Consider the following 21156-nt stretch of genomic DNA (forward strand, 5'->3'; position numbering starts at 1 on the left):
AAATCAGTCTCAGATAGCGATTTGAGCCCTGCCCCATACACACACAGGTACATGGGAAACGTACAGTTATTACATTGTGACTTACTGACTTGGCTGGTCTGGCTGCAGTTCTTGTTCACGTCCGGATGTATCAAACACACAACACATTCAACTACTCCGTCTACATTTTCCCCCTCATGTTTATGTTGTTGCTGTTGGTATATAAGGACTAAAGGCCTGCATGCTGTTTTCAATATGCATTATTGTTTTTTTTTTGTTCTTTCTTTCCTCCCTGTGCTGTTTCGTTCATTTTAAATTATTTGGAGAGAGAGAGAGAACAAAAAAAAGAAATAAATAAAAATAAAAAACATAGTGAGGCAGAGAGGACCTTTTGAATGACACTTCAAACATGCACAATATTTGCAGGTCAAACCACACGTGTTGGTTCGCCCACATTAGCTCATGTAGACCCCTTCATGTGAAGAGAAAAGTGGTGCAAATGACCACGGTGTAAGTCTATAGCATACAAATCGCGGACAACTTATGCAGAAATGCATATAATTAGAACGAAGTGACTCCCAGTTGTTGTGTTTCATTCTAATTGTACGCAGATATGGCTGCAGACCTCAGGCTCCGGGTTGAATTGGTCCAGTGCAGGCTTTGACCTTTATTTGATGTTGGGTAAAAACGTCGTACATTCAGGTGTTTTTACCGAAATGAAATGAAGTGAAAAGCCTAATATTCAAGCCATGATTGTGAGATATTGACACTTTCTGACTTTCAGACTCGAGTATGAGCCAAAATCTAAAAGAACAGCATTTCCCATAATGCATCTGAACTGGACACTAGACTCTCTGCCTTCCACAGTTCTGTCAACTGAATAACCACAGAAGTGGGAATGCCCCTTTAAGTGATCCATTGAACGGTCACTTTTCTCAGTGTATTTTCTTAAAGACCTTTAGCTCTATTGAACTAAACCTACAAATCATCTAAATGCATACAGTTTCTGTTACATCTACTATATTAGCTCCTTAGAATTTGTTGCTAACTTGGCACCACGACCTTTAACATTTAAAATCCACACAGCATTTTGACTGATGAAGATGGAGCGTGAAAGAATCACTAGGTGTCTGCGAGATGTCGATAAAATGCGGGATGAGGGAGGACAATAAAATCAGAGTGAGTGACAGAGCTGGGAGGGTTACTTGCCTGTCTTGATAGAGTCCGAGTCCGTCTCTTAGTGTATTGACTTTCTGTCCATCTTATGCGACAGATGAAATCTAAAGGTATTTGCTCACTCTGATGTGCTACCTCAGGCTAAACCGACTGTGAGGTAGTCAGAGATCAAAGAATCTCATTTAGAGGATTTTACCATCAGATTAAGGATCAGAACCGTTTGGACATACTGCTAAACCTTTTTTCTTACATAGACACCTCAGAACACACATGTAACTGTAATCCTGTCCATAATAAAAGCTCTTTGACAAACATGCTAATACATCAATAGTCTTTCTTTCCTCTTTGGCGTTCTCTGTACTGTCTTAGCAAATGTTACCCTGAAGCATGACAGAAAATCATGGAGGTGACTAATGGCCGACCTTGAATTCAAATCCTTCATTTGAAAAAGCACAGTTAAGTGAGAGAGAACGTGCTGCTCGTTCACAAATGTCTCCTCAAGAGATGCCTTAAAACCCACTCAGCCGGGACTTATGGTTAGAGATGACATGAATATGCTGACATGTAATCTGATGCATGTCATGTAATGCGTGTTTTGAGTAGGTCGTTCACTGTTTAAAGTGTACACAGGAATGTCATTGATGCATATAGAGTATTAGCAGGCGTTCATTATGTGTAGTGTAGGGAAATAAAAACCAGCTATCCAAAGAATGAGGTTAAATCCTTACTTACTGTACATATACAGTTGGTTTCACTATCATACTCTCAGTACTGGTATATTCTTGATGGCCACAATGATTTGAACTTTTCTACTAATGTTTTATTTTAATTCATGTGTTTTTAAAGAAATTCTGTGTGCGCCAAGGAAAAAACAAGACAAACAAGTGAGGCGATCGATACCACCACATCTGGTAAGGTGGGTTTTATATAGTTTAATGAAGGTGACTCAGTGGTAATGACGACTAATCAATATGGCTGATGTTGTCTTTTCTTCCCTCTAAGGCTGACATCTGAGGAGCACTGGTGCACTCCTACTAAAAACTACTTTCCACTCTCTGCTTTCTGTCATTTTGAACTGTATTGGTTGTTATTATACTTCAGAGGGTGGGTTGGTAATTCTTTCAGAAATGGTTGTGTAGCTTTCAAGAGAAGCGAGAGCCGACAGCTTTGTTGGACCAAAGGCCTGCGCCATGGTTTTTTAGCTCTTTTAGCCCCTTCTTCGATTCAAGGGGAGTGACCTGTCTGCGTCATATGGCCACCAGATGGCACTGTGAGTCCGCCTGAGACCAGTGGTCCTTGTACATTCCTTCATCTCAGTCCTCTCAGACAAACTGTGACTGCAGCCTTGAAAAGTTTCATTTAGAGTAAAAAAAGAAAACAAAAACATTTCTGTCTACGGAATAGTTAGATTATACATGCTGGAAGGTTCATTCACATAGGTTTTATGACTGTTGTCGTCAAGTTTGACTGGCAAAAAATAGATTTGGTTTAGTTTGCTCGACGTGGAGAGAATCCACTCAAACCAGAGCTCAGACTGCATTTTGACTTTGTGTGAAGGCTTGAAGTCGTAGCTTGACCCCGTTGACCTCAGCGGTTGGTGCTTGACTCTGTAACCTGCCTTTGTGGGACTCTCTGGAGGGCCACTTGTCTCTTTACCAGGCTAACAATAAGAAGGTTGCACTGTTTTACATCATTCTTCTCTGTATCTCAACCAAACCTTAGTCCCCCTGAAGTGCACGACACTTTGCAACCAATGAGCACAGTTACATATAAATAAAGGCCTTCATTCTCTATTGATGGTATGAAAACCAACATTTCAGCACACAAATAGAAAACAAACAAGTGGAATATTGATTTTCGTTCCATAACTGTAGCAGAAAATCTCACTTTTCACCCTTTAAGTAACTTCACAGACGTTTCTTACATACTGATGTAAGTAGTGCACTTCTGTGAGGGGATAAGGCCTCGTCCCTTTCCCAGTAAGAGAACCCACTGCAGGTCTACAGCTGAAACCAATCACAAGGCTGTAAGATCCAAGCACCAGCCCGTCAAAACGCTTCTCAGTCCAGCATCTAGGTTGAAAAGAAAACATAACACAGCAAGGAGCATGCAGTCACACGCTGCTGGTGTGTTCCTTGGAAGTGGGGCTGTAGCTGATGAGGGACAACTCCTGCTCCAGCTCTGTTTCCGGCTCTGTTTCAGAAAGCATGCCGACGTTGTGGCATTCGGACATGCTTTGCGACACCATTCCGATTTGTGTCCCGTCATCTGTCGTGTCCTCTGGGTCCACCGTCAGCCTCCCATTATCCCCTCTGCCTCCATTACGACAGTTACTATTGCGGTCCACACCTGCTTTACCATGACTACCCATCAGCAGGGGGGTAACAGAGTGCGATGGGCACGGTGGGGGGACCAGAAGGGTTTTGCAACTCTGTCCAGCAGCGTTGGCCCCGAAGTTATATCGGCACCTAATGTATCTGGAGAAAGCTCTTCTGTACGTCTTATTGAAGAGGGTGTAAACTAGAGGGTTGACTCCGGAGGAGATGTAACCCACCCAGACAAAGACATTGAAGAGGTCATGAAGCAACGACTTGTTACAGGAGTCCTTGCACAGTACAAAGGTGACATTGGTGATAAAGAAAGGACACCACATGATGAGAAAAAGGAAGAATACGATTCCCAGAACCTGAGGGAAGGGAGGAGAGTACAAAAGATAAATGAAGGAGAAGGAGACAGAATGACAAAATGTTTTGTTTTTACATGAAATCACTAGTACCCAAAACTGCTCTTCCCTTCAACAGTCAGTTTTTTGGGTGTCTTGTTTTATGGTCTGCAGCCTTAATGGCTCACCTGTCTCATCGACCTTGTTATGATTAGGAGCAGGTTGTCAGTGAAAAATACATTCACACAGCACACAGACAAAGTTTCCAACTAGCTAGTGAACATGTTGGAGCATCGAGCTGCCATACATGTTCTTATAATAAAACAGAGAATGATGAGACACGTAGCAGCTAAACACCCAAATGTGGTCCAGTGTCTACGGGGTGTCGAGTAGGTTGTTTGTTCAAGTAGTGAACAAATGCTATGTCTGCAAAATTTAAACAAGAGAAGAGAGAACAAATCTGAGGAAACAATAGATCCCAGCTTTCATATTTGATGCTATGGACAAACTCTGGTTGGTACCACACATAATAATAATAGCAGAGATTGATGCAGCTACCTCTGAGTGTATTTGTTCATATCCCAGCTGTTACATCACTTGCCTGGGAGACCTGAAACAAGTGCACCTTAAATCAGAGGGCACACACTCTGGCTCAGCTCCATCCTTTATTCTCACCTTGGAGGCCCGCTTCTCATTCTTTATGGCCTGCATCATTCCCCGTCGCCCGTGGCCTCCTGATGTGTCGCTCCGCCCTTGTCCCGCGGCTGGCGAGCTGAGCTGAGACGCTACCTCAGAACTGGGAATGATGCTTATGCTGTCTGATGTGGAGGCGCTGAGCAGTAGGCTGGGCTCTGCTCCCTTCAGACAGCTCAGGGTGTTTCTTCTGCTCTGAGGGGGTGGGGGCTTTAGCTCTGTCGGAGGGCAAAAAGATGGACCATTCAAAGATCTACATTACTGTATACTGTGTGTGGACAGTGGAGATAAACACCTGATTTATCAACAGTGTAGGAAAAATTAATTGTGTGCAAATCCACAATTTAGCTTTTGTCTGACATTAACCGGCCGTGCAATGCAAAACTGACTCCTTCTACCTTAGTACCAGGAAAAGTGTTGCAGATTTTACCCTGGAAAACGACCAGTGAAAGCATGTCCATTTTCGTGTTAACAAGGCTGCTTGACATTTTGCAGGGAGGAGGACAGGTGAAAAGGTTAAACACAAGGAGGATGTTTCATTCCCACATTTCTATGTTTGGGGTGGCAGAGGATAAGGTGAAAAATGGGTATAGACTGCCTCTTCATGCTCAGCCTGGAATCAGGAACCAGCTGACAAATTGATTTGACAGATAGCTGCCGTCTGCTCAAACCCACAGTCATAAACTACTGCTTAGAATTGATCTAATACGTCCCTTGGGCTGGGCTAATTTCATGTTACCAACTTTTGTGTTCCTCAATCGACTCCTTAAAATAAGTGCTTACAAATTGACTCTATTTCTAACAATTAAGACATGTTGCACTTTGTGTATCTTTAGATTGGTAGGCTGTGTTAGGCTACAGAGCTGATGTTTTTTTTTTTTTACTGTGCATCAACCAATTATCCAGCACATGCTGATTAAGGTTAAGATCTTTGCATTTGCATTGCATACATTATTGTGTACTTTATTTTAGGTATATGATACTCATTCTTGCATAACTAGGTGCACAGGGTGCACATCATTTATATTTTTCTTGTCACTTGTGTCATGATCTGGCTTATATTCTGTGCTGTCTTCCACTTCTAACACTACATCTGTTTCACCATGTCCTCTGTCCACAAAAGGAGAATCCCCATGCAAAATCAGTCGTTTGATCGCAGTGGTGCCACAGAATGAAATGCGAGCAATGCCCCGACAAAGCTTTATATAGCACAGCTAAGAAAAAGGCACTCTATATGATTGAAACAGTGTTGTAGTTGACTGCCAGAGCGGCAATATCCTCAAAGGTTATGGGTATAATATATGGTATACCAGGGAAGGGTGGTTCTTATGGGGTCCTCCAGGAAATGCAGGCATTGAGGTAAGCTCTGTGTTTGTGCACAGTTGCATGTGGGTCTGGGTAACTGGCAATCTGTGCGGTTTGATTGATGGACACGTTCCTTAACTCTCAGTATTATGCACCTAAATCTAGTGTCACTCATTCCTTTGCCAAATTGGTCACTAAAAATTTACTGAATATGGTCAAAATAGATTTTTTTTAATATTCACACTATCTATATGGAGAATACCATGAAGTCTTGGGTAAATCAGACACTTTTAAGACATAATATTATCAGAATATTTCTAAATCTGTGAAATGTAAGTAGAGCAGGAGGGAGGGAGTGAAATGTAGGTTGTTACTGCTGCTGTGCTATAATGTGCTGTAGTACACTGTAAAAAAAAAGTAAAGTAATGTTTAAAACTGTGGGTCATTGGCAGGTTTTGTTTGTATTACCTATATAACTTGTAACGCCACAAATTATGTAATATATTTAATTATGAGATTCTACTTTGCTTTGGAAATATTGTACCTAGCACCGATTAGTGGGACAGCTAAGCAATAGTTGTAGCTTATATTACTTACAACAGTACCACACACACCAACTGAATATGTGGCGAACAGGGTCGTTGTTATGGTTTCTGTTAAGCTCTTATTATACTAATTAGCCAAAAAAACATTTCCATTCCCCTCTCTGACCTTTTCCAATTACAGACCAAAAGTCTTCTAGCTTGAGCAGAAAAGAGATAAATAGAAAAAAAAACCACTTGAGAAAAACTAATAATAAAGAGAATAAAGTGGGTATAGAGGTTGATTTTGTTGCTGGGCTGCTGTGGGACCATCTTTCATTATTAAAATGGAAATATGCAGAACTCTTGCTTGTACTTCAAGAGTTAACTATCTATTTTCTAATGATTGTCAAGGCCTGTGAAGTGATTAAAATCACCAGAATGGGAAATAAAAAATGCCAACATCAGGGGAAAATCATAATAAGGAGTGAAAAAAGCTGCTACAAGTTGATTCAGTGTTTACCTTGTGAGTCTGGTGGAGCGAGTGTGATCTGAGGAAGGTGGAAGGTGCTGGGTGGAGGCTGCAATGTATTTGTCATTGCTGGTGTGTGCAAAGGCTGCTGGGAGGAAGTCTTTGCCTCGTATAGGAAGACAGTGGCCTGCCTCTGGAGCACCTGCAGAGGTGGAGGACAGAAAGTGAATAAAGAAAAAGAAGAAGAAGCAGTGAGCTGTGTGGGTGGTAAAGAATAAGGAAGGAAACACACTGACATCAGGACAGAACTGAGGAATAGTTTGAAGGTATAGGGGCTCTCACACACACACACACACACACACACACACACACACACACACACACACACAGGTACGTCTACCTGTATGGTGAGGCAGTATGTCACCACCATTATGACGAGTGGGATAAAGAAGGCCACGAAGGAGCCAATCAGCATGAAGCGCTCCTCGTTGAGGACACAAGTGCCATTGACGAAGACCTTGTTCTCGTTGTGGAGGCCGATGACTGGGATAGGCATCGATACCCCTAGAGAGGAAGATCAGAGGGAGACAGGAGTCGGCGTCTGTCATTCTTTATTACTTTGTTGAGAACTTTCCCTTTGTCGTCCTTTTACTGGTGGAAGACGCCACTTTGAATCCAGAACTTAATAGCTTGTTTCCTTGCTTATGAACATTATTGATCTTTTGGTAGTGGTACAAAAATATCACAATCATTTGCCAGCTGGAAATAAAATATAATCTAAACCAACAATCGTCATATGGATTCCCTCGACTTATTTATTTTTAAAGTTTTTGTGATCACTGTAAAGCAGCAAAGGTCCTCCTCTGTCTTCACATGCGTAGGCAACGTGAAACTCTCACTTCTCAGCAAAGCAGCCTTTTAGTGGAAATTATTCTTATTATCAAAGAAGAATCTGAGCAGTCATGCACATTCACTGTGAATGTGAAACACACAGTCTGAGTAGAAAATTATATTTACATATCAGTATTTGTACTTATTAATAGCCTTAGAATCAGAAAATAATTCGCTTCATCCATGATAAATAATTGGAGGCTGGGAAACCTTCTGCACACGTGTGGTGTAAAGAGGTTAAAAGGCTAACCATGTAATCTCAGTATAATCATCTCAAATATGACTTGGGACCTTTATTGCATCTTGTGCCTCTCTATGCTCTGGAAAAATCATCGTAAAAGAAATACTCCCATCACCATTTTAAGGTAATATTGTAAAGGATGGACTTCATTATGTCTTGTTGGTAAACATGGATAGTACTATTATGGTAATCACCATCAATCCTAATGACAAACCACCTGTTTCTACTTATTCTTCTGGTTAAATTATGTTAAACTAAACACTGAGACCCAAATTCACTACCTGAAAACACAGAGTCATTTTAGAGCAGTAGTCATAACGCACAGCTTTAGTTATGACCAGCCAGGAATACATTATATACATTTTTAACATAACCTGACATTAATTTGGGCTATAGATTGCACGCCAGAAAAGACAACGCTTATGAATCAGTATGCAGTTTAGAGTTGTATATATCACTGTGTAATGGGTGTTTATAGCATTATAACAGCCCCTGTGATTCAGTTAGAGGACGCTGCTGATAAAAGACCGGGGTGAGAACAAGCCTTTGAGAGCCGAGCTTATTTTCTGAGCTATTAATACGTATCTAATAACACTAACTAATGTGCCGCTTTTAAGAGCAGAAAGTGTTCATTGACCTTTGTTTCAGAGAAAGGGAGAAGGACAAACGCTTGAGGTTTCACAAACCCCTAAGCTCCTGGCAACAGGAACATTCAGACACGTTGGGACATCTCATTCCTCTGTGAGCTCCGTCGCGCCCACAGTGTCGGTTGGCTAATTCATTTAAGTGCAGGGTACATTGTTTTCTCTTGCACAGCTGGCGACCAGACCAACATCAAAATACAATTTGTTTCCCTCTTCAATCTCCCCAGTCATACTGGCTCAGCGTGTGAAGGAGACTTTAAAGGGCTGGTTCACCCAAATTGTAAAAAAAAAAACAGTAGCTATGATTCCTTACATGACATAATTCCAATGAAAACCTGCATGAACCTGAAAAGACTAATACCTGGATTCCTTTGTTATTTGGGTGAACTGATCCCTGAGGCCTATGACGGTGTTTACATTGTCACTTTTGAAAATCACAAGTTATACTTCAAGCTGAGCTGTTTAAACTATTCTCAAAATGCAGCATATTTAACTCCCTCCGGTGATAAAAGCAGTTATCTGCTCAAGCCACAGCTACTCACCCACTCTGTAAATCTACAGAGTGCACAACATCCAGTACACGAAAATGCGGTGAGCAGTCTCTCTGTGGCAGATCGCAGCATGGCTAAGCTGGAGAGGCTGGGCTGCTGGAGGAAGATTATTGTACCCGCAGAAGGAGATCTGCGAAATCATCAGGGTACGAGCTGCTCGGAAAATGTTTCCTTGAGTGAATGAGTGATAAACGCTGCTGTAAACCAAATAACCAGCAGCATACAGGCGAGCTGTAATGCAAGGCCCCAGCTATGTGCCTAGAGAAGTGAGGAAAAACATGGACAAGTGCCACAAAATATATCACAGCAGTGCAGTGGTTAGCACTGTCACCTCACAGGAACACGGACCTGGGTTTAGGCCTGCTGCCTGGCTGTAGCTCTTCTACAGCATGTCCTGCACTTAAACACCGCACACAATTCACTGATAAATCTAAATTGCCAATAAGTATGAATGTTGTCAGCGCTCCCTACCCATCAGGATAAGTGGTATTGATAATGGATTCACAGTTTGTATAAGACTCCGCACCCAAGCTGTGAATGTATAGACATATATACAATCGACCTAAAGGTCCGGAGGGAAACAACCTTAATCATACACAGTGGACAGCAAGAATGATCTTCTGTTGGGTGTTTCGTTGCTAATCCTTCAGCATTGATCACTGTAAGCCCTCTTAAACCTCAATCACAGCAGCATGTAGCGGTGCAGAACCTTCACAGGGGTCAAGAAAATGCCTGAAGCAAAGCAGGGGATTTCTTATGATTCAAGAGCAGCCAGTTGTGAAGGACTGCAGAGGAAGAGGGAAGGAAGTAAAAGTCTACCTGTTATCTGGAGGTGTCAATCATCTTGATCTGAGCCAAGTCATTTCTCACAGTAAAAACTACTTCAGAGAAAATGTGTTTTTCTTTGTTGTTTTGATTTGATCCAGGGAACTATGTGTCTTACATGCATCAAATGGAAGACCCTGTTGTTCCAGCCTCCTATCGTACAGAATTAATGTGACTTTAGGGAAAGATTGTTGCTTTTAATTATTCTTAATTAGTTTGTTAGCTAATTGTAGCCACTAGAACTGGACATACAGAATGAAACGCAGTACGATCGCAGCTGCATCAACTTTTTATTTATAAGACTTCTTTCTTTCAAAAGCTGCATAATCTTGCTTTAAGGCAGTTTTGCAAGTGCTTGGTGACAGATGTTCTTGAGCAAATAAAGATGCATGACGCGATGATACGGCACTTGAAACTGGAGAGCCTAATTGTAGTTGTTCTAAAATGCATATTATAGCCATATGCTGTTTTCTTAATTGAGGCCAGTCAGGTGAATCTTAATGAAAGCTGCAATTCACATCACGGATTTCACGGTTTCAATTTGACAGGCTGACAAGCAGCGCTATAGAACAGGTAGCAAGGCTGTAGTAACACAGTGTAGTGCAGTGGTTCTCAAAGGGTGGGACACGTTGCCACTAGTGGGCAAATGCAGTCATGAGAGGAGGGACACAATGAACATGCATCGTTTTTGTTTCTGTCTTCATTAAACTTTTCTTTGTCAAAACAAAGCAACACACAAACACAGGTGCCTAAATATATGTAAATTAAAACCATAGCAGTTAAGGGACTGGGAGGAAAATGTGGAACCATAGTGTGAAACGGATTAACATCAGCCTGTTAATTGCAGTGGAACATCACAGACTAAATTTCACACAGAACACCAGTCGTGTATGTAGCGGGCATAACAACGTCAGTGGATACATTTGTGACACGGACCAAAAAAACAAACAAACAAAAAAAAACTAAGAAAAAACACAGCAGACAAAAACAAGACAGATGGGAGGCCTAATCAACCAAAAGCCAGCCTCAAGGGGAGTGTGATAAAACGAAACATATCCTGCTCTTGGATTCACGGTGGGTATAGTGGAGCCAGAAGAGAGAGCCATGTGCGCTTGGTGTCATAAACTGCTGGCGGTGGACAGCATGAGATCCGACAAATTAAGACAGTGAAGCTGTTTTCACATATGAACTCTGGACAATGGCTGGAGAATCTAGTCTGAACACTGACCACAGTTTCTCTTTTACAAACTGTATACAGCACACAAAAAGGACATTGTCCATGTCAGTCTTGCTCTCACTTGGAGAAATAGTTGTGGTGGTTTAGCTACAGGGTGGCCCCCTGGACACGGCGTGCTAGAGGCACAATGCCACAAGAAAACTACTACACCGAGACAGTGTTTACAGCGCATTGAAGCTGCACCAGTCGTATAATAAGAAACAATGCATTATGTATAGAATTCTGATTTCCTGAAGGGGGGAAATGCGATACAGAAACAACACACCCTGTCATGCCAATGAGCCGCTCAACGTCTTTCAAAGAAAACTGGCAGAAAACCTTCAGCATAAAAATCACATGGTAAAATTTGCATCAGTGAACAGCAAAGCACAAATGGCTTCATTCTAAGTAGCATACAGAATTGGCCAGTGCAAAAACACACACAAACACACACTCAAACTTTGACAATCACAGTATACTGTATGCCTGTAAATGTGAAACTAAAGCTGTGGTCAACAACGGACCAAGGTAATTTGTGCATGACCACTACTCTGCATTTTAAATTTGCCACAAAAGAGGAAACTGTTGTGTCTAGATTGGTACTTCACTTTAGTTGAGAGCAGTTGCATCTGTTTCAAGTGGTCTGAAGAGGAAAAGACAGAGAAGCAACCCACATCTAAAAAGAGGCAGAAAAGCTTGTCACGCTGTATTAATACATCTTCTGTTGGATGTTTCACTAATCCTTTAACACTGATCGCTGTAAGCCCTCTCAGACCTCAATCATGACTAAATGTTATGGCGCACAACCTCTTGAAGGGTCGTGCTCCACAACGGGCACAGGAACACAGGTGCTTCTTATGATTTTTCTGGTTTTGAACGAGTGCAGAGAACGAGTAAAGCAAAACCTCCTGGTATCTGGAGGTGTAAGTCAACTCCAAATTTAATAAAGCTTTCAAAAAGGCAGCAACAACAGTTAGAAAAGGCATCTCAGTAGTGGTGAGTCCAGCTTTTTCTGTGTACCTGCTGTGGTCTAACACCTACATGTATGTGCATTTCCAAGCAGGTAGGACTGCAGTCTTATATTTGTTGTATAAAATAAGTTCAGCAGATTTTATAGGAGCTATTAACTGGTGAATTAATATATATGAAAATTCAACGAAAATACCTGGTTAAGACTATTAATTCAGTCTGATTTTAATATGAAAATCCTTTTGACACACAAGTGTTACAATACTTGAAAACTAGTTAGCAAGCAGAAGGGAAGAAGAGTCAGAACTGATGAAAATAGTTGCAACGTACAAATAAAAAGGACCCACATTATAACATAAAAGCCACCCTGCAGTGTTACCTGCACCCATTTGATGGGGATCTTGGAGTACTTTATAGAAAAGGTTAGGCCTGATGACCAGATGTGGGATCCACTACCTTTAGGCTGGCATAATAGTGCGACTAGACTATAGTAAGCATTACTTATTGTCACGCTACACTTCTTCCCATTATGAAATTAATGTACATTTTGTAACAGGAAATCACTTAATATGTCAAAGATCTTCCCTTCCCATTGTAGTGCTCTGCAGATGGGAGCAGCTCCTCTATTTCCTTTGTGTTGTGAGACAATAGAGTCCATCAACAGTACACTTCAAAGTCAAGTGTTTTATTAGTATGCAAATAGCCTTTTGTGGAGGTACTTAGAATACCTTTATCAGGGTTTTAAGTGTGTACATACTGCATATTCAAAATTTGCTTAGAATTGGCACATTTGCAAAAACCTCTATTTATTCATGTATCTCAACACAAGAGGCCAGCTGTGGCTAATTTGATATAGCAAATGTTATCTTCAATAATGGGGTTGTTTACTTTCAGCCAACTGAACTTTTGTCTGTGATTTAAGGAACTGATTTCATTTAAAGAAATAGTAGAAAGTTCAGTTGCATTAAGTACCTCATAGGAGTCCCAGTAAATTGTTATTCTAAATATATGTTAAACCACTCAAACTAAACAAGGTTTTTGGACTAATGTAATGCATGAACCAAATGGATGTTAGGCTAATGATACCCTCAGTCACTCCATCTGTATGTGTGTGGGTTTATGTGTGTGTGGCGGTGTGATGGTTAAGCCAGGGAAGCTCTCTCAGTCTCAAAGGGCACAGTCCAACATCAGCTGAAGTCTAAGGTCAGACAGACAGAGGGAGGGCCGAGTGAAAGAGTCATCCGAACACTTTCCTAACTCTGTTCTGCGGATAATATCTCTTGGCTCCTGCCAGTTGCCATAAATTGTGAGATGACAATATTCATTCATTTGCATGTTGTCATCTGATAGAGGATGAATATGAAAAGCCCTCTGGCAATTAGTAAAGTATATGATGCAAATGAGTTCCAACTGTAACAATGAGCTGCGAGGCGCTTTGAGCGTCAACAAAACTGAGGTGTGCTGGTTGGAGCTTTTCAGAAAGTGACAGAGGATCCCAAAAAGTCACCACAGTACATTTGATACCAGCCATTAAATTGCTAACTCTTTATGTAGGCATGTAGAGGTGGACAATTTAACAGGAACACCATAAAGTTAAATAAATCCAATAAAACACCAACAAATCCAGCATCACAAATGACCATAAGAGTAAATGAACCCCTCTCTGGCATAATGACAAAGAGTATTTTGTTCACCTGTGCTTTATCACAAGTGGGCATGTTATCTGCAAATGTTCTCATACAAGGTGTTTTCATTTTTTCAGTCTGATGCAATTCAAATAGAGGCCAGTAATTCTTTTTCAAAGATTTACCAAACAGAAAATAAAAACAGAATATCCAAATCAAAAAAACACTGTCCACAGACCCATTAACACCACCTAAAAGTCATTTTACCACATATTGAACAGTTATTCAATTTTCAGTGTTCAAAAATACAATTTTACCTGATAGTAAAAAGAGCAGCAGTACGTTTGGCTATGTATTAGATGATCATAATTTTCTGGCAGACAATTTGTCAGACAAGTGGAAAATCTTTGCTGTGAGCACTACAAACAAGATCCAATTCACCAGTACTGTATTAGCATGGAGGCAGAAAATTATATCTAAGCAAATCAAACCGAACGTAAGGGTTACAAACAGTGCCAGGGGATACATTGTACATGTGTGTTGCATTCTGACCTATCGATATGGTCCAGACAGCTGCAATCTTCATCATGGCTTTCGTTCTGGAGTTGAAGCGGCTGTGCTCTATTGGGTTGCGGATGGCGACGTATCGGTCCAGAGAGATAGCACACAGATGCATGATGGAGGCAGTGGAGAACAACACATCCAGGTAGATCCAGATTGGACACAGAGCATTAGGTAGAGGCCAGACATAATCTGGGGGAACACACAGAGAGAAGTGAATGACAAAAACAAATATGATTTTTCTGCCGTTAAATTTTTTTTCCATTGAAGTTGATGGTGTTTACTTTGAAAGCAATAATGAAAATGTGTTCAGCCTGATCTGAGGGCCTGGCTGAGAGAGTGACAGACATCAGGGCCAGCAGACAATGAAGGCTTAGTATGCTGGTGAGGCTGATTAAACTTTAATTAATTAGAGTACATCAAAGCAAAGCACATTTAACAGACAATAAATTCACCACGTCCCCAAAAAAGATCAGGTTTAGGTTTAAAATTTGATTTGATACTTTACTATAATTAGGATTACTGGGTAAAGGTGTTTGCATGACAAGACGTTCCCTTTGTTTGTCATATTTGATCGAACACTAGGAAGAAATAAAAGCTATTCAACAGCATGTCTAACTGTTTCACAAGGACAGTGTCTGGACTGTACATATAAATAGATATGAGGTATGGGGTACACTAACGAAGGATTGTGTTTGGTGTGTTGGTGCTGGTAGAGAGGTGGCTGGTTGGAGGACCTTAGAACAAATAGTTGAGCCTGTTATTGAGAGGGTGGCCACCCGATAACCCTGTAGACACGCCTGCAGTATCAGATGGACACGCTCTATCTATTTGGTGGCTTGTGTTATTGGTAAAACAAGTTATTTAGAGGGCTGAGAAGCTTAACATGTTAAGTCACGTCAAAGTATGAAAGCTTGGAACTATCGAGGTCTAACAATTCATTTTTGGATTTAATCTATTTCCTGTTTTTTATTAGTTGATTCCTCTTTTGGTTAATTTGCTAGTAAGTTATAATTAAACAATAATCATGCCTCAGCCCTACATTTAACTGTGTATTTTAGTTATCATTGCCAACAGGAAGGTAAAGCTTTCATTCTGACTTAATTAAAGACTGTATGAAGGCTGTTTTGGTGCAGGGTTACAATGCATACTGATAAATATAAGGAATATGAGAATAAATATGTGATTGTAGCTGTATGGCTTATTTTCTGAAAAATATAAAAACAAAGATTGATTTCCACACTACTACACACGTACTTGGACAATTCGAGTAATTAAATGAGGTCTGTATAAGTCTTGACTGTAGTTTTCTAACAACAAACATCATTTATGTTTTTAAAAGTATAAAATATGTTTTTCAACATATAAATATAACCAATGAATAATGAAGATCCAGCACGTTGTCCTCAGATCTCACACCATTTTATTTAGCAGATATTTTGATGCAGGAAAGAGCCTTCCAAACCAACAAATGAGGAGGCGATAACTTGTCGGCTTGAAATCCTTTTGGATAAAAACCATTTAATGAACAAAATGTTCTGGTTGTGAGCCTGAGACAGCATAAGGCCTCCAGTTCTCCTCTTTCAAAAAGTACCACAGCTTTTATTTTTAGCTTGGAACAAAGTTCTTGTGTGTATTGTATCTCAAACACAAACACATAAAAGTCAGTAAGAAGCTTGAATCATATATCAGATCACTTTGACCTTTGAACCAAACAGCTAATGCTAATGGCAGCATGCTGGCATGCTCATAATGATGATGCTAACATACAGAGATTTAGCAGGTAGAGTATATAAACCACAGCATTGGAATCAAAAGGTTGGGGATATTCAGTGATGATAAATAATATACACATTCATATTCATGAGGGGAACATGTATACCAAATTGAAAACAATCCTTTATTAATCTCAATCTAAATCATAATATGGACTGATCTGATTCGAGGATCACCAAAGAGTATGGATCCTTACTGTTCGATAACAATACAACAGTCTTCAAACTGATAATGTTGTGTGTGTCATTCTGTGCCTGCAGCTATTTACTGTATATGAGCAGTTCTGTCTTCACAGAGAACAAGACCTACGTCCAAGCACACACACACACACACACACACACACACACACACACACACACTCTTTCACTCTTTCATTTCATCGCTGAGTCGTAGGACAAGCAGCACGTATGTGTTGCATGTGGAGTGAATCACGCACTTGTTTGTGTGTGTGCTGAGTGGGAGGCAGCTTGCATAACTTTTTGGAGGTCAAACACTTATTGGGGGCACTGCATGAAACACACTCTTTCTCTCGCACACATGCACACACAATGACACAAGGTGTTACTTAGCTGGCTACCGGGTGCATCACATTTTTTGGTAAATGCACGGAGAGACTCAAATCTACTCTGAGTGATGCAGATGAACAGTGGCTATAAAATACTTAACTCACAACGAATCAGCAGTTTGGGATCATTTTACACCTTTAGTAACATATTCAGTTGAGCCAGGGTTTTGTTTGACAGTGCAGAACACAGGAAGGTTGACATTCAAGCATGTAATGGAATGAGGTAGTGGTAGGCTAAAGCAGGGATCTGAAGGAGTTATTAATTGGTTGGACTCTACATTTAAATGCACTATGACTTATTGGTTTTCAAGAAGGAGGTGTTTTTCTGAGGCAGAGGTGTAACACAAGTGTCTGTCTATTAAGGGTAAATGTTTCAACTTCGTCTGTGCCCTTTTTGAAGTTACACTTCTCTAAAATGTTCCAAATATCAATGGATTTCTAGATGGACTGACATTTCAAGCAATACACTTAATACTTCACTTGAATATCTGACTATTGTTCTCTGACCACCGTATTCAACAGCAGTACACTAGAATATGCAGCACCATGGCTGAGATTATATGGCTTAGGCCCTAAATGGTTTTTAGCAAGGCATGTGGGATTTTATTTTTGATTGACTGAATAAAAAACAGATCTCCCACCTCCCCTCCTTTAGCTCAGCCCTGTCACTGGAGCGGCCAGTAGGAGATTTTCCAGCTTTCAGTCAGCAGTCAGGCTAAACTGAGCCAAGCAAACAGTACGTGCAGTATCTGTTGGGCATCTCTAAAGGAAGCAAAGACAGTTTTGTGACAGTAAACTGTGTTTCAGAAATACTAATAGTGATAATTATTATATTTTTTATATTGAACAATATGTACTTTTGAAATATTTCTTGAATGAAACATGACCACAGACATTTATAATGGACACTTAACCCAGAGCAGCCCTTCTTCCAACGCATAAAGTGAACAGTTTTCACTTTACAATCATTCATTATACAATTTGTCGTTCTATCCTGTGTAGTGTACTTTTAACTTCTTCTGCATTATGCTACTTTAGAAGGCCCTGATGAACAGACTATAGTGCTTGTTAGCCTCTTATCTTGATAGGCAATTAGCCCATAAAGATTACAGCTGTACTGGAAATGGTACAATATATTATGATATGGTGCTAGCCGTGGTCATGATATAACTGCTGGAAAAGCCACGTGCTGGCCTATGGTTGAGCTGGTGGACCAGCATAGTTTTATTGATGAAATACTGTACAACATGCAGCCTCTTCTTTAATTTCACAGTCTTTGTAGTGTCAACTTCCTTGATCATTTGTGTCTATGTATAAGAGAATGGAAAAACAATGTAAGCCTACACAATATTTTGAAATTTATTTTATTTTAATTTCCTGGTTTTCTGACTCCACCAATATTGTGGAATGCATGAATGTCGCCTAATGCGAAATGCTCACTCATCTTTGAGATGGAAAACAAGCCTCACACTTCATGCTGTCATGTTGTGTTTTTGCTTGTATAACATGTTCTAGTGCAAGGATCATTAACTTTCAGAGCTGAGGTATTAATATAGCCTGTATCACAGTAACTGGAGCAAATGTGCAGTTATTCATTATAATTTAGAAGGTGTGTTCTGTGAACTTATGTAAGTCTGGGTTCTTGCTGGTATCATACAGTTTTTGGTTGAAGGATGGCAGTAAAATATCAACTAACCCCGAAACAGACGAGCAACATTCAATTTATTGCACCATTTCGCTCTTCTTCCCCCTCATTGTATTTCATTTTACAGTCCCGCTCAGGCTGCGACAAGTTGGTATTCTTTCACAATTCATTAAAGGAGAAATGACACATTCACTGTCCAGCAAGAAGTCCAGCATCTGCGTGTGTCTCTGTGTGTGTGACACTGTAAATCATAACATGCAACTTGCCGGCAAGTGTGTGTTTTTGCAATTAGGGTTCAATGCAGAGAGATAGCCTTCAGCTGGCCTTGAAAGTCACACACTTCTAGGCTGTTTGTTTCTATGTGTGTGCATTTAAGTGTGTGTTTATGTGTGTGTGTTTTACTTTTAGTCTGTAAGCACTCATCCTCCCCTCTCTTGCTTTTGTTTCCGCTCTCACTCTCTTACCTTATGTGTGAAACATTTATCTTCATAACGTTGTTTTTGTTTACTTAAGGTTTGAGGCTTAGATATATTCACTTGTTCCTTTTCTGTTTATGTCACACCTGCAATTATGAACAAATTAATCACTTCATATATTACCAGTGTTTTATTATCACTTATATTCTTAATCACAGTGCAAACAAAGAGCCAAGTAAGGAAAGTAGCCAAATGAATGTAAATTACACTCATTTGAAATGATAACATATTCCTCTGCCTTTTATGGCCAAGATAACATTTTGAATAACTGTCAGATTAGTGTTGAAATGTAAAATGGATTTGGAAAGTTAACACATTATCTGCGATGAAACACATTTTCCAGACATTTTGTGATTGCGGGAGATCAAATGGTATTTCATCATGTTCCCTTGTCTGTCAGAGAGCAGCGTTTCAGCGGAGGAAAAGAAAAGGGTTCAAAATGAGCTGGATTTCCGCTACAGTTGGGTCTGCTGAGGAGTTCAGGAGCACAAATTCACAGTTTAGTTCGCTGAATATTGTAGATCCTAACACGCTGTTTGATGCTCTGTCTGGATATCTGCATTTTTACTCAGCTACATATTAAACCACCAACAAGATACAGCATTCTGACTACATTTGGGTTAAAGAAATCCCAACGAGAACAACATCAGTGGAACAACAAGTGCTGCTGCCAAGTGACAAAATGACAAAAGTCGGCAGTTTTCCATTAAACCTAACCACGTTGTATTTGGATGATGATGACAGATAAAATAACATGTTTGTGTTGAGGGCTTAGAGGGTTTAGAAGGAACATGAAAGCATTAAAGAACAAATGTTTGCAATGTGAAGTAGCTGAGAGGCTACATCCTCTCTGACATCTCAACTCTCACAGCAGAGAAATGCACTGATTTAGCTTTGCACTCCTCTCACACTGTCAGACTCCTAATGGACACTTAAACAAGGATCAAAATGAATGCAGCTGACCTGACGCCTACGTTACCTGCAACGCAACCACTGACAGTTCCACTGGAAGTTTGAATGCTTCTTGTCTGTAGTGGCTAATGTAGCCTCAAGCTGAGCTGAGGAGTGGCATATACTGTTCAGATAATCAACGTGACTTACTTAGACTTCTGCAGACCACCTTGTGCTGGTTTCGGTGGTAGCAGCACAGATCTGCCCCTTTCTCCATCTTCATTTTTTTGTTATGTACATATACAAAATGCTGATGACATAAACCGAGTTCTGCGTATACATGGAAGACAGTTCTGCATTCATCGGGAGAAAGCTACTCTGAGAAATCAGGTTCCCCTGATCCACTACCCTAATTACAGAAACCAGGCTTCTCATTTACATAACAATTAACAAATCAGCTTCAACACAGTCAGCTGTAACCTGATTATTTAAGTGCACATAATGCAATGTAATGCAGAATGATGAGGCAGTTAGCAGGAGTTACTGGAACTGACCATAAACTTCCCTCTGTAGTGTGTGCGCGTTCGCATATGTGACATTTTTTGCAATGTTTACATGAATTGAGGGCAAATTGAGGTCATGTGAATTAGGTTATGTTTATGGTTTGATGGTGTGTAAACCCAACTAGAAATCAATGAGGACAGAATAACACAATTTTCCGTAATTATCTTATTTGATTTAATCAGGATGATCATAAACATTATTCCTATCCAAAAAACATTTAGTACTTCATTAGATGATTTTTAAAATCTGTTAATCTGCCTCTTGTGTTATTTGTGTGTTTGTGGTCATTCCAATTAAAGAAATTCCAAATTGACGAGCTCTGTGTGTGTGTGACTGTGCGTTTGTGAGCCTAGCAAGTGTATGCAAATAAAAAATTTGCTAAATTACCATCCACATCATCTTCCATTATAATTGCCTTCATCATCATCATCATCATAATCATTGTCACCACTGTTATTGCTATCATGCGAATGATTCACTGCTGATTTAAATTGTGTGAGGAAATTTCATGACGTGCCTGTCTGTGTGTTTGTGTGTGTGTGTGTGTGTGTTTGTCTGGCCCATCAGTCCGTCAGCCATATGGATCAATGCAGTCAAGTATCCCAGTGTGATGAATAACACTGCAAGTATAGATCCAGGCTCTAGTCAAGTGTGTGTGAGCATCTCTATGTGTGTGTTTGCAGGGACTCGCATTACTTTGCAGTTATGTATAAACACACACTGAGTGGCAGATTGTTATGTTCGTGCAGATGTTTGTGAAACAGAGAAAGGAGAAAACAGACTTATCAGCACCCCCCCCCCCACACACACCCCACCCCTCTCAATATGTGTCTAAGTTTGTGTGAAACATTGATTACTGCAGTCAGCAATCAGCACCAGCAGAAGCTCGAACTACCAGACAGACACAG

General features: G+C 40.4%; 1 protein-coding gene across 3 annotated transcripts in view; it reads right to left on the minus strand.

Annotated features, from left to right (window-relative positions):
* Positions 1-242: 242 nt before the first annotated feature.
* Positions 243-21156, minus strand: part of htr2cl1 (5-hydroxytryptamine (serotonin) receptor 2C, G protein-coupled-like 1) — a 109100-nt gene continuing 88186 nt past the window's right edge. For all 3 annotated transcript variants that reach the window (XM_026352419.1, XM_026352417.1, XM_026352418.1), the window contains 5 exons: positions 14323-14523; positions 7209-7372; positions 6860-7010; positions 4493-4728; positions 243-3841 (listed from right to left, as the gene is read on the minus strand). In XM_026352419.1, coding sequence (XP_026208204.1) covers positions 3269-3841; positions 4493-4728; positions 6860-7010; positions 7209-7372; positions 14323-14523 — 1325 coding nt within the window. In that variant the 3' untranslated portion in view covers positions 243-3268. The remainder of the gene's footprint in view (positions 3842-4492; positions 4729-6859; positions 7011-7208; positions 7373-14322; positions 14524-21156) is intronic.

This window comes from Anabas testudineus, chromosome 18, assembly GCF_900324465.2.
Source record: "Anabas testudineus chromosome 18, fAnaTes1.2, whole genome shotgun sequence".
Taxonomy (NCBI): Eukaryota; Metazoa; Chordata; class Actinopteri; order Anabantiformes; family Anabantidae; genus Anabas; species Anabas testudineus.